The sequence below is a fragment of the Pleurodeles waltl genome, chromosome 2_1 (assembly GCF_031143425.1).
Source record: "Pleurodeles waltl isolate 20211129_DDA chromosome 2_1, aPleWal1.hap1.20221129, whole genome shotgun sequence".
NCBI lineage: Eukaryota > Metazoa > Chordata > Amphibia > Caudata > Salamandridae > Pleurodeles > Pleurodeles waltl.
In genome coordinates, this window is record NC_090438.1 from 620,603,455 (window position 1) to 620,617,406 (window position 13,952).

General features: G+C 43.9%; 1 protein-coding gene across 2 annotated transcripts in view; it reads left to right on the plus strand.

Annotated features, from left to right (window-relative positions):
* The first annotated feature begins 1,286 nt into the window (after window positions 1-1,286).
* The window catches only part of SUGCT (succinyl-CoA:glutarate-CoA transferase), a 2,876,649-nt gene continuing 2,863,983 nt past the window's right edge, over window positions 1,287-13,952 (plus strand). For both annotated transcript variants that reach the window (XM_069215909.1, XM_069215917.1), the window contains exon 1: window positions 1,287-1,586. In XM_069215909.1, the coding sequence (XP_069072010.1) occupies window positions 1,451-1,586 (136 nt within the window). In that variant the 5' untranslated portion in view covers window positions 1,287-1,450. The remainder of the gene's footprint in view (window positions 1,587-13,952) is intronic.

Sequence of the window (13,952 nt, forward strand, 5' to 3'; positions counted from 1 at the left end):
ACTATGTAAACGATGGATATGAAGACATAGTTGGGGTACTTGCAAATTGCCACAAGCATGTGCCCTCGGCCTCTTTTAATGGCATGGTCACCTGACTGGTCACGCCTGTGATAGATGTGTGTGGGGTGAGTGTGAAGGCCAGCCCTTAAGGGAGAGGCTGATAACACATTACTTTGCAAACACTAGTATGAGTCCAGCAGGACTCTACAGCAATATGAGGAGATTCCTCAGTAATTCAATTGCAGTTATCATTTAAATTTGTTCAAGTATCTCTGAACAGAAGAACTGGGCCTGGTCACAATACCACCACTTATGTGCCATAATGCCCTTTCCACCACACTCTCTCCATCATGATTCTTGAAAGCAAAACATTGCATGCAGCCTAGTTGGGGTAAGATATCATCAGATAGTAATTTTGTAACCACTTTTACGCTGTGTGGAAATAGATGTTTTTTGGCTCATGCCCATGTATGTGCCAATCAATCATCAATCAAAGAATGGTTTCACCAGTTGCAGGCGGGGAATTTTGGAGACTCCTATTTTTATAGCATAACGGTTTTATTTTAGCTGTCTCCGAGTATGAAGTTGTCTACACTTCAAAGCTATTCAATTGGGAAGATAAATTCGGCCGAATTATTATTATTTTTTTTGTTAATCTACGACTTTCCTGTTTCCACATGTTGGAATATACGAATCTTCTCTAGTTGAATGTGAATTAGTGGGAAAATTAAATCCCCGAATTTATTGTTCAAAAACTATAAGTTATCAGGTTTTTAACTATTTGCATCAATGTCATGCCTCTAAACAAGAAATGTTCCTAATGCGGATTATATTTTGAGTACGGGCTGTGAAAATAACAAAATATCATGTAGCTCGTAATTGCTTTTGTAAACAACTGTTTAAGTAGTTTAAAGTCGGTCACTTTCAAACTTTTGACGAATGTGGTAAAATGCTGAAAGATTCCTGCACTGTTGTTTGGAACTCCAGCAACACATTAAATAAACGCAGAATAGGACCGTAAATATTTCTATTATCGACAGAGACCTCTGATCATGTCATAAATACCATGTTCACATGAATAGTGGGAAAATATTCTTCAATCTCCAGCAGGTAATGTAATGATAGCTCACAGCAACACGCTAGAAACGATCCTATTTTCTTCTTTCCCACGTTTGAAAATGGCCACCGCGTGTGCACGAGATCTAAAGAGCGTGAGGGATAAATGGTCATTCAGTCCTTCTTCTGCTTCGACGTCACATCATTACTATCCTGCTCCTGTCATTCCCTTAAGGGCAGTATTTCAAGTTCGTGTAGTCCCGGGTAGGCGGGGCTGTGTGGCACAACCAGGCACCAATCCTACGCTATCTCCAGTCAGTGCATTTAGCTCCGTGAGGCAGCGTACCTACATACAATCACGTTATTCTCGTCAAACTTGCCTTGCTCTTTTCCTATGGCTGGCGTTCGGGTGACAGCGCTGATCGGCCACACGTGCAACAGGACCCTAAGGTGTAAACCGCTATTTAGAGACCCTTGGCGACCCCTTTCGCAGCTGAGAAACAGAGGGAATCAGGACCTCGAACAACCAGGTAACCTCTCGTGGTTTCATGTATTCTATTGCGTGAATACATTTTGATCACCGAGTTGCAAGTTTGTTGCATTGGAAAAATAAATATCACTGCTTTTTTTATTTACTTTCTTTCTGTTGAGAACTATTGTTGCTTCAGACTACAGACCATAAGTGCATGCATGATGTCTTGCATGTACAAATCACATTGTTATACTTGCACTTTATAGAATTACACCCCCTAATAATCACACACGAGTTTTCCAGCAATTCACAACATAACCTATACCAAAGAAAACGTAGTATGTGCAAAAATAACAGTGTTCCTACATGGAGTTGTTCATTTAGGACACCAGACACTTGACAGTTGTTAATTTGGAGTAGAAAGTTCGAGGGCGGCTGCAATGGCTATGATTTTACAGACCAGTAGAATAATAAACTCTGCACAGCTGCTTGTACGTTGTATGCCATCTTTTTTCATTTGTGGTTGTTTAAAAATGTATTTATCCGAAACCCAAATGCAAAGGGTTACATTTGAGTAATATGGTAAAGTTACACTGTGGAGGTTTAGTGATTATCTGTAGAGTTGTATCTCTGTGTAAAGTAATTGTTACATGCACAATTTGTGAGGCTGTGAAAAGTGTTTTTCTTATGTCAATTTTGATGTACTGAGAAAATAACCTTACATTTCATATTTGCGCTGTAGTAATAAATGTGTAAATGTTAATTATCCATGCAACAGGGTTGATGTGATGCAAAGCGCTTGACTACTGCCCAGCGAGATCATGCTGCGTAGGGAATAAATAGAAAAATGTAGTCCAGAAACCATACGGAAAACGCAGAGCCTCATATGTTTTCCGTAGTTAGCCGGTGTGCTCGAGGTGGGCTAAACACCGGAAAAAGCATGAGGTATGCATGCCTTCCACTAATGAAAGCAAGCCCACAAAGAGATTACAGCAGGGACAGAGCGCTTTGCACTCGACCCTAAAAATGAGTGTATCATTATCTCAGATGAACATTGAACAATGTGTCTGAAATATTTAGAAGCTTATTCCGAGTAATCCTGTAAAATACTGTGTTAATACTGCATTGGAATATACATTTTCTAACTAGTGCATACAGATTTTTCAATTCTATTAAGGACACAACGAAGAGGCTTGTACTGCTCTATCTTTACTGCCAGACACACAGCAGCCAATTAAAAATAGTTTAACATCAGAACTACATTTCCCATGAGCGCTTAACATACTTCACGGTTCAATGTGCAATCACAACTCTGCCTCTTAAAACGTTAGTGACACCATCTTAGTCCCTCTCTCTTTGAGAGTCTCTTGCACCGTATAATTCCAAAAGCAGTTCTCATGTAACACAGAATTTGTAACCAATAAACCAAGAACAGTCCAGCTTCAGATATAACACAAGATCATCTCGATTATAAGTTTGTGTTACACACTGATCCAGTTGCCATTCCCGTGACATGTCCCTCTGCCAACTGCGAGGCTCAGTCTTGCTCCTGATCGCCACCTGCAAGGAATACACAAAGTAGTAATCAAGGTCCTAGACCTTACATAAATAACAGGGTTGGTTACATTGATAAAATTACAAATCCAGTCTCATAATGATAACATAATTTGACATAGGTCAGCATCGAAATGGGTGGGTTAATCCTCCTCTGTGTCCTTAATAGGATTGAATTTTGTTTATGCATAGCTAGACTATTTTATATTCTATGTCAGGACTGCTGACTTAGATTAAGCTTGTTCAAAGGTGTCCCATAGCAACAGATGCAACATTAACAAGCAGTTTATTAAAACATTTTTAAAATTTAATTCAGAAGACCTATCGACCAAGCTAGAACATAGATGAAAAGCTTTCAGTACCATATCCCCTCTCATGGAGTAAGCACTGACTGTAGACACATTGATGTAAATGGAAAGAGTATGCAGTTCCTAAGATATAAAAAGGGAGCAGGAAGATGTCGTAGATAACCAAACCAGGAAAGGCCTTCACACAACCAAATGAATGTCATGCTTCATCATCAGGCAGCTCCTCGCTGTCGCTGCAATGCTTAACGGGCCCTCTGGGGGGCTTTTTGCTGGAGTTCTTTTATATCTTGCTGATGTAAAGCGTGAGTGGCTGTTTTCTGTGTGGTGATATGAGTAGACTGGTGTAAAGTGAGGATAAAAACAACTAAGGGATATCTTAATCTTATTTAATATACAGGTACCCTTGTTATGGTTAAAAAATGACATAAGATAGGCCAGCAACGGAGGCAATGGTCCAAAACTGGCTTAGAAAGTAATATGTACAGAGAAGGTCTACTTAATGTCACTCAATCAATCATAGCATTTGTAAAGCGCACTGCTCATACTTGAGGATCTCAAGGTGCTGTGGGGGGGGGGTGTGTGCTGCTAAAGCTTGAACAGCCAGGTCTTGAGGTGTCTCCTGAAGGTTAGCAGGTCCCGTGTCTGTTGCAGGTGGATAGTAAGGGTGTTCCATGTATTGGCGACGAGGTAGGAGAATGATCTGCCACAGGCGGTTGTTCTATGGATGCGTGGAACTGTGGTGAGGGCAAGGTCAGCGGAGCAAAACTGCCGGGTCGGGGTGTAGAAGGTGAGTCGTCTGTTGAGGTATTCTGGTCCAGCGTTGTGCAGTGCTTTGTGAGTGTGGGTAAGGAGCTTGAACGTGAGTCTCTTTTTGACGGGGAGACAGTGCAGGTCTCTCAAGTGGGCTGTGATATGGTTGTGGCGGGGGATGTCCAGGATGAGGCATGCAGAGGCGTTCTGTATGCGTTGCAGTCTTTTCTGGAGCTTGGCTGTGGTTCCTGCGTACAGTGCGTTGCCGTAGTCCAGTCTGCTGCTTACGAGGGCTTGGGTGACCATCCTCCTGGTTCCGGTGGGGATCCATCTGTAGATCTTCCGAAGCATGCGGAGGGAGTTGAAGCAGGAGGAAGAGACGGCGTTGACTTGGTGGGTCATTGATAGCGATGAGTCCAGGATGAACCCCAGGTTGTTTGCGTGGTTGTGGGTGTCAGTGCGGTTCCCAGTGTGGTAGGCCTCCAGGAGTCATTCCAGGCAGTGGGGGTGGAGCCCAGGACGAGGACCTCAGTCTTGTCAGAGTTCAGTTTCAGGCAGCTGTTCTTCATCCATTCAGCGATGGCCTTTATTCCTTCGTGGAGGTTGGTTTTGGCAGTGGCAGGGTCCTTGATGAGGGAGAGGATCAGCTGAGTGTCATCGGCATATGAGACAATGTTGAGATCGTGTGATCGGATGATGCTTGCGAGCGGTCACATGTAAACATTAAAGAGGGTCGGGCTGAGGGATTACCCTTGGGGAACGCCGCCCATGATCGTGGTGGCATCAGAGCTGAAAGGAGGGAGGCGGACTCTCTGGGTTCTGCCAGTGAGGAAGGAGGTGATCCAGTCCAGGGGTCTGTCGCAGATCCCTGCGCCTTTGAGGCGTGTGCGTAGGGTGTGGTGGCAGACAGTGTCGAAGGTGGCCGAGAGGTCCAGGAGGATGAGGGCCGCGGTTTCACTGTTGTCAAGTAGGTCAAAAATTATCAGGGCAATTCATAAGGACTGAAATCTACTCATGAATTTTAGGGCACCAGAGTGTGCAGGGATAATTATAATTGTATCCAAAAGGCATCCATACTAGTATATAGTATACTTAAAGGTTAAAAACTGACCTATAAAGATAAGAAAACAACTCAGAGTAATGTTGACCTCAAGAAGCATGCTACACAGTATTAAAAACACATGCTAGGGAGGTATCACCCTTGTAGTGCCGGTAGGTCAAGGCCTTACATCAGTGAATCATGACATAGTGTAGTTACACAAACAACACACCTAAATAATATATTAGGTGTTTATTCACACTTCACAATTCTGGAAAATGGGATGCCCGGCAGGAAAAAGTACCCGTGGTCAATGATTAAGAGGCTTACCACATTAGGTAGAGTGTAGTATCCCAACATGTGTGCCAAAGAAAACAGTCACTGGAATTCAGAACAGTCTAGAGGAAAGGAACAAACAACATCAATACACCACTAAATCAGAGTTCAAGCAACAATCACCAAATATCACAGGAGGAGGCTAGAGCTTGTACTTACAGTGAGCAGGAGCAAATTTCTCCGACGAGGTGAGTGTAACGCTAGCGGGTGGCTTTTAGTAGAGAGGATGTAGGCTCAATATGGCCCAGGTGTGTCACTCCTCCAGGGGCTGGACCACTGGTTGTACGTCTCATCCATTAAGAGTAAACTTTACTTAAAGGTAGTGCCTAAACAGAGAGAAATAAAATATGTGCCCATGAGAAGGTGGGGGAATATTACCAAGGAGATGGGGATACACCTGCAGATGTGGGCGGCCAGCCAAACACCTTTAAATGTAAAAATACCTCAACCATATAAATTGAGGACGACTATGTCAGTACTCGTCCATGGGTGTCATCTTGAAAATAGGCAGCATATGACCTGGATGTCTGTGTCAGACCATCTCACCCGATAACTGTGGCCATCTGGAAGGTATTGTGTATAAGGAGAGGTATAAAATATGTGCCCGAGACGGTTTGCCAGAAAGGTTGCCAAGGGGCCTGGGGGTGCATCAGTAAATACAGACGGGCAGCCCAAAACAGCTTAAAAATTCCCAAACCATAACAATTGAGTATGACTGTGATAGTACTCCTCCGTGGGCACCAATCTTGTAAGAGGCAGCATAGGTAAGGCCTGTGTTAGAATAGGGCCCCAAGATACAAGAGCCAGAAGTTTCCTTTTCTTTTCTTTTTTAATTATCAAAGGGAATCAACAAGTACTCCCAATGAATGAGGGGACATGCCTCATTAATAAGTACATCAAAAGAGGGTATAGAGGTTGCTTGCAAAGGAACTTAGCTAATGATATTGTGGCCAGTCTTGTGATAACAAAACCCGAGGTACTGATCCCTGGAGTACATGGCAATGACCACAATTGTTACACCACCCAACACCGCCCCATCAAAAAAGGTATGTGCTAATAACCCTGTCCAAATGGGTCATAGGGGTGAACTGTCATCTGTCAAGACAGCATGAAGAAGTTATTATACTAAGATATGGGACATGTGTGGGGAGGTCTAGTAAATCCTTTGTCAGCTTCCCCTAGGAGATCATGTAAATGCAGTTTTTGGAGTTGCAGTTGGTATGTGGCTTTTGTGTCCAGGAATGAATATGATCAAGTTGAATTACCTTGGATGGTTCTGTGAAGTTGTGACCCCCCAGGACACGCAGAGATAATGTCCTGTGACTGGCAGTAGCTCCCACACTGTTTGTTGTGTTTGTCTAATGGCTACCCGTGGTTGCATGTGTACAATCATATCCATAATGTTATTGGTGCGCTTCAAAGCAAAACGTGGGACTGGTATTGAAAGGGACCTGTTACCAAGATTGGTGAGTGTCTACTAATGATCTTCTGTCTCTTGTTGCAAAATGGTGTCACAGGTGAGGACATCTTCATGAGTGCGAGTGCGTAGTTCAAGTATTGCTGCCCTGTTGTTACTTCTGGCCCTTTTGCATGCCAATTTGACACAATGTGGTGGATACTGGCGTGCTTCTACATTTGTAGACAGCAGTTGTGCCTATGAATCATATTCACTTGTGGAACTACAATTGTGGTGGAGATGCAAAAGCTGCCCAACGGGTAGATTGTCTCTCAGGTATTTTGAGTGGTGACTATTGTACCGCAATAGACTGTTATAGTTGGTTGGTTTTCAGTATGTGGTTATGTGCATTCACCCTCCTTCTAGAGAGATCAGTAAATCAAAGAAAGGGAGCCTCTGAGAAGACATCCTTTTGGTAAATCTAAGCAAGGGATTCAAGGTGTTAATTCATTCACAAAAGTTGTTGCAAATATCACTGTTGCCTTCCCAGAGTATGAGTATATCATTAATGTAACTGGGTCAAACCTTGATATGGGCCGAGAAAGGATTGGCAACACTGTAGATCATCTCTTTTTCAAGATGGGCCATATGCAATAATGCTAAGCTTGGGGCAAAAGTGCTTCACTTACATGTGCCCTGCGTTTGATGGTATAACTGCTCTTTGAAGTGAAAGAAGTTTTCTTTCAAAGTTAGGGTGGCACATTCTAAAATAAAGTCTACTGGGGTGGCCGATGTCCAACCTCTGACTGAAGAGAGCTCTCTATAACCTCCAAGATGGCATTTTGAGTAATATTGTTATAGAGAGCCTCTATGTCCAGTATAACTAGGTCAATTTGGGCTTGTCATGGATCTCCTCAATAAGGGTCAGCACGTCCCTAGTGTCATTGAAGAAAGAAGGAATCTTGGTGACCAAAGGCTATAGAAAATGGTCATAAAATTTTGATAGGCCCTCAAGTAGAGACTCTATCCCTGACACAATTGACGGAAGAACTCTTGTGAATCTTGGGGAGGGCATAGAAATAGGGGATCCTGCGGCCAGTGTTCACCAAGAACTCAGCATCGTTTTTATTCAACCACCCTTGTGCTTCAGTTGAAGCCACTAACAAGTTGATCTTAGCACTGAGTCTTGAGGTGGGGTCTTGTGTGATTGGAGTGTAATATCTTCTGTTAGAGAGGTAAAGTTGACATTCAAGACCACATTCTTCGGTAGACATGATGACAATGGCTCCTCCCTTGTCAGATCTGTGTGTCATTTGCAAGATATTGTAAAGCCAGCTGTTCTGCTTTCAACATATTGTTGAACGTGGGTCCACAATTGATCCTGTCCACCTCCTTGAGTACTGGCTGTTCAGGTCAAAACTGTTCAAAACTTCGTTAGGAATCATGCCCACAGAGGGGGTAAATGTTGAAGGATTCCTTAGGCCTGAATCTGACATATCATATGTTTTTTTTCCAGGAAGAATGCCTTCAGGCAAATCTTCTGGAAGAAATTATGCAGTTCACAATTAGCGTGGAATTTGTCATCTCCTGGGGTGGGTACAAAGCTTAAGCCTTTCTGTAGATCTGCCATTTTTGTATCAGACATGGCTTTTGTCAAAAAATTCATGATGTGCTTTTTTGGTTGTTGCTGATCTAGCTCTGTGTCTGTCTCTGTGTTGGAATCAGTGGTTCTTGCTATTGCACTCACTTTTGTCCCCCTCTTCTTCCTCTCTCTCTCTGCCCCAGTCTCTGCCTAAAAAAATTTGTATTGAAAGCTTGGGAAAATGTCTGAAGGGGACCTTGGGAGTAGAGGGCGTAAGGCTGCGGCCATAGAGGTGGAGTTCCCTGGTATTGGGGCATCACATAGCTGAATGGTGGTGGAGGTGGTCCACGCTTGTTCTTATCACTGCCCCAGTTCTTTGTACTGGAGCTGCTACTAATTGACAAGTTTATTTTCCTTGAAGAGCCACTGTCATCGGGGGATAGATCCCCTCCTGTGGTGGGGTAATCTTCCCTTAGATATGGGTAGACATCTTCTTTATCAAATCTCTTGATATCTTTTTGAAACGTATTGATTTTTTGCTTCATAAGATAATTCTTATTCTCATTGATCACACTGTTGATTTCTCCTAATTTAGGTTTATAAATTGGGATAAAAATCCCTTTTTTAAAAGCGTTTTCTGCTATGTTAATGCTGATTATCAAGTCATCGGTCAGCCGTTTTGCCGTATTGATAATCAGGAGAAGCCAGTCCCTGATCATTAGGAGACACTAGCCAGTCTTGGGAAAAGGGTCCCTTTCTCTGCCAGTCCCACGTTTTTGCTTTCAAGTGCACCAATAACATTAGTGATATGATTGTACACATGCAACCACGGGTAGCCATTAGACAAACACAACAACCAATGTGGGGGCTACTGCCAGTCACGCTGTTATCCCTGCGTGTCCTGTGGGGTCTGCAACTTCACAGAACCATACAGAGTCATTCAACTTGATCATACAAATACCTGGACACAAAAGTCACATACCAACTGCAACTCCAAAAACTGCATGTACATGAGCACCTGTCCCTGTAATAAACACTATATAGGCATGACAACCCGTGCGGTTAAGATAAGAATCATGGAACATCACAGTAGTATGTCCCTGCTAGAAGACTACCACACAGATGAGTATTAATTTCCTTGATACACAACATACTCCGGATGACTTACACTGGACAGTCTTGGAAGCACACCCTCAAATGAACAAGATTACCTAATTTAGTAGAGAACAGAAATGTATTTTTCATCTGGTGATATGTAGAACAGGGCTAAATGGCGATATCCCCAAGGGTGAGCTGACTGTTTGAGGATTTACTAGACCTTCCCACCCACGTCCCATATCTTAGTATAATAACCTCTCACACTGTCATGAGAGATGACAGCTCGTCCCTATGTCCCATTTGGACAGGGTTATTACCACATACCTTTTTTGGTGGGACAGTGTTGGGTGGTGTAACGATTGTGGTCATTGCCATGTACTCCAGGAATCAGTACCCCGGGTTTCATTATCACAAGACTGGCCGCAATATCATTAGCTAAGTTCCTTTGTGAGCAACCTCTGTACCCTCTTTAGATGTACTTATTAATGAGGCCTGTCCGTTCGTTCATTGGGTGTACTTGTTGATCCCCTTTGATAATTGAAAATACAAAAAAAGGAAACTCCTGCCTCTTGTATCTTGGGGCCACGTTCTGATACAGGCATTACGTATGCCACCTCTTGCAAGATTGCATCCGTGGACGAGTACTATCACAGTCGTCCTCAATTGTTATGATTTGGGCATTTTTAAGGTGTTTTGGGCTGCTTACCGCATTCAGTTATGCAACCCTGGTGCCCTTGGAAACCTTTCTGGTAAAACGCCTTGGGCCACATATTTTATGCCTCTCCATATACACCTTACCTTCAAGATGACCGCAGTTATCAGATGAGACGTTCTGACACAGCCATTCAGGCAGTATGCTGCCTGTTTTAAAGATGACACCCATGGATGAGTACCGTCATAGTCGTCCGCAATTAATATTGTTCTGGTATTTTTAAAGGTGTTTGGGCTGGCCGCCCGCATTTTCTAGTACATCCCTGGTCTCCTTGGTAATATTCCCCCACCTTATTGGGGGTATATATTTTACTCTCCATTTATGTGCTACCTTTAAGATGGCTGCCGTTAATGGGTAAGATGTACAACAAGCAGTTTAGCCCCCATGTTAGTGACACACCTGGGCCATATTGAACCTGCATGCTCACTACTAAAAGCCGCCCACTAGCTTTATGGTCAGCTCTGTTGGTGGCATAGGACAGGGTAGGTCATGGGCGAAATTCGCTCCTGCTCACTGTAAGTACCAGCTCCAGCCTTCTCTTGTGATATTTGGTGATTGTCGCTTGAACCCTGTTTTAGTTGCATAGTGATGTTGTTTGTCCCTTTCCTCCAGGCTGTTCTGAACGCCAGTGTGCGCTTTCTTTGCCTCTCATGTTGGGGTAGTACACTCCACCCAAAATGGTAAGACTCTTAATCATTGGCCATGGGTACTTTTTCCTGCCGGGCATCGCAATTTCCAGAATTGTGAAGTGCGATTTAGCACCTCATATATTATATGGATGTGTTTTTATTTGTGTAACTACACTATGTTATGATTCACTGAAGTAGGGCTTTGACCTACCGGCACTATGAGGGGACTACCTCCCTAGCATGCATTTTCATACTGTGTAGCATGCTTCCTGAGGTCAACATTACTCTATGTTGTTTTCCTTTCTTTACAGGTCAGTTTTTAACTTTGAAGGTATACTATATACTAGTGTGGATGCATTTGGGTATGATTATAATTATCCCTGCACACTCTGGCAGCCTAAAATTCACGAGTAGATTAGGATTTCGGTCCTGATGAGTTGCCCTGATCATTTATGACATTAAATAGGCAAGAAACATGTCGGCCTTCTCTGTACATGTTACTTTCTGAGCCAGTTTTGGACTATTGCCTCTGTTGCTGGCCTATATTCTATTATTTTCTTAATCATAACAAGGGTACCTGTATATTAAATAAGATTAGGATATCCCTTAGTTATTTTTATCCTCATTTCACACCAGTCTACTCACATCACTACACACAACACAGCAGCTCACTCTTCACATTGGCAAGATACAAAAGAACTCAGGCAAAGAGCCCCCAGTGGGGCCCATTGGGCATTGCAGCGCCGGCCAAACGAGGAGCTGCCCTATGATTAAGCATAACACCCATTTGGTTGTGTGAAGGCCCTTCCTCCTGAGAGATAAAACCCTTTGATCTGCTTTCTTGGATTATCTCTAGAACTCTTCCTGCTCCTTTTTTTTATCTTAGGAACTGCGTTCTCTTTGTAGTTACATAAGCTTTATTGGGGGCATGTATGCTGGCCTTTGAGTTGCTCCCTGTCCCCTTTTCTTGTGTTTTGTATACATTGATGCCTGTCTCTGACAGCATCAATTTAACCCATCGAGCTAAAGTAGCCATCAACACTAGTTTATGTGGTTTTTGAAGACCTATTAATAGTTGCCCTTTGGGATTCTGATGTAGCTCCCTCGTGACGTCCCCACAAATTTGTATAAAATGCACTACATATACTTTGTTATAATTTGGAAAACTAAGATATGATTGACAACATGAATTTGTCTTAGTTTTCTTAGAAATGGTAAAGAACACACCTTCTGGGGAAAATAGTCTACTTGTTAAATCCAGTGCTCTCACATCAAATACCCTGCAACAAGATATAAGACCCAACAGGAAAGTCAACTTTGTAGGTAACTGTTTTCTCGAGTGGCATGGTGAGCAAAAGAACAATGGATTTAACCCAGATCTGTGGCAATTGGTGAGTGTTTGAAAAGTTTCAGCACTCCTTCCATCATCCTTTTGTGTTGCTAAAGTCGATTTAACTGGCCAGGGTATTCATGGAGGTGGATTTCTTGCTCACTCTGCCACTGGGTTTAAGCTAGCCTGGCTGATGAGGGCTGATACCCCAAAACCGGTTACAGGATGCATGTTTCTAGTCCAGGGAGGACCTGGCCTGGCAGCTTGGCTGAGCTGTTCCCATGGGGAGCAGGGTCAAGACTGATTTGCATATGGCTGGGTCCAAATTGGGGTGGCATGGTGAGCAAAAGAACAGCGGATTTAACTCAGAACTGTGACTGGGAGTGAGTGTTTGAAAGATTTAATCACCTTGTTCATCATCCTTTTGTGTTTTGGTATAGTGGACCAAAATAAGGTACACTGGGCAAAGAGTCCAGGCAAACCCCAGAGGTATCACATAGGCACAAATGGAATCCCAAATGCTCTCTTTTGTGATAGTGTGGTTGAGCAGTTAGGCATATCAGAGGGTAATTCTAAGCATATAAGGTACACATTCATACAGTAAAAGAAATCCAACACCAATTTACATTCTTTTACATAAAGTTTGATACCAAGATCAACAGAATCAGGTGAGTATTTTTTAGGTTAGGAATTTTTAGAGTTTTTAAATGTTGACTGCATTTTTCAGATGCAATAATGTTATCCTATTGAGAAAGAACAAGCACTGCGTATAGCACAGCGACTTAGGGGACCAATCTTCTGGACTGAATGTAAGTAGGGGGCAAGGTCAAGGCCTAACCAACAAGGCACCTCGTGTGACACTGAGGTGGCTGGGTGCAAGGGTGCAGTTCAGCTTTGGGTGCCCTGTGTTAGTCTATGGGGATTAGTCCGGTCACAAAGATGCTGTAGAGATGCACTGGAAGGTCAGTTCAGTGGAACCCACAGGGAGGCTCGACCCTTGAGGTCCTCAGGCACATCATTGGTCCACTTCTCCTCAGGTTGTGGGGTTTGGGTGCAGTGGTGTCTTCCTGCGTTGAGTCCAGTGCAGGAGTTGCTCATGGTTGCAGGGGGGCCCGCAGAAACAGTCTGCAGGCATGGACTGGGGCGGTCCAGTCCGAGCAAGCCAACAAGAGGGCTCAGGTCTCATGAGGCCGGGAGACATGGGGACACCATTGGTTTTCTTCTCATTCTGGGGTGGACAGGTGCAGAGGTATCCTGATGCATCAGGTCTGTGTCTCCTGGTTACTCTTGGCTGCAGGGGGGTCTGCAAAAATAGGCTGCAGACATCACAGTGAAGTCCACAGTGGGCGCACACAAGGTGGGCTTCATCTCTGGAGAGCCTGGGGGCAACTCTGGCATCATTAGCCCACTTCAGTTCAGGCTAGGCGGCTTGGGTGCAGGGGTGATGTCCGACATCGGGTTTCTGGCGGTTCCGGTCCTCACAGTTTGTCTTTGGTTGGCTGCAGATGCAGGGAAGTAGCTTCTCTGATCCAAGGGAGCTCCTCTTGGTGACTTACAAAGCACTGACAGCTCTTCTGGGTTCTTGGAGGCTACAGCGGCAGGACAGGTCAGTTGCTTCCTGAGGTTTGGATGCAGCAGGCAGGTTAGCAGGGTTGGTGCCAAGTCTGTGGTGCTCCTCAGTTCTCGGGTT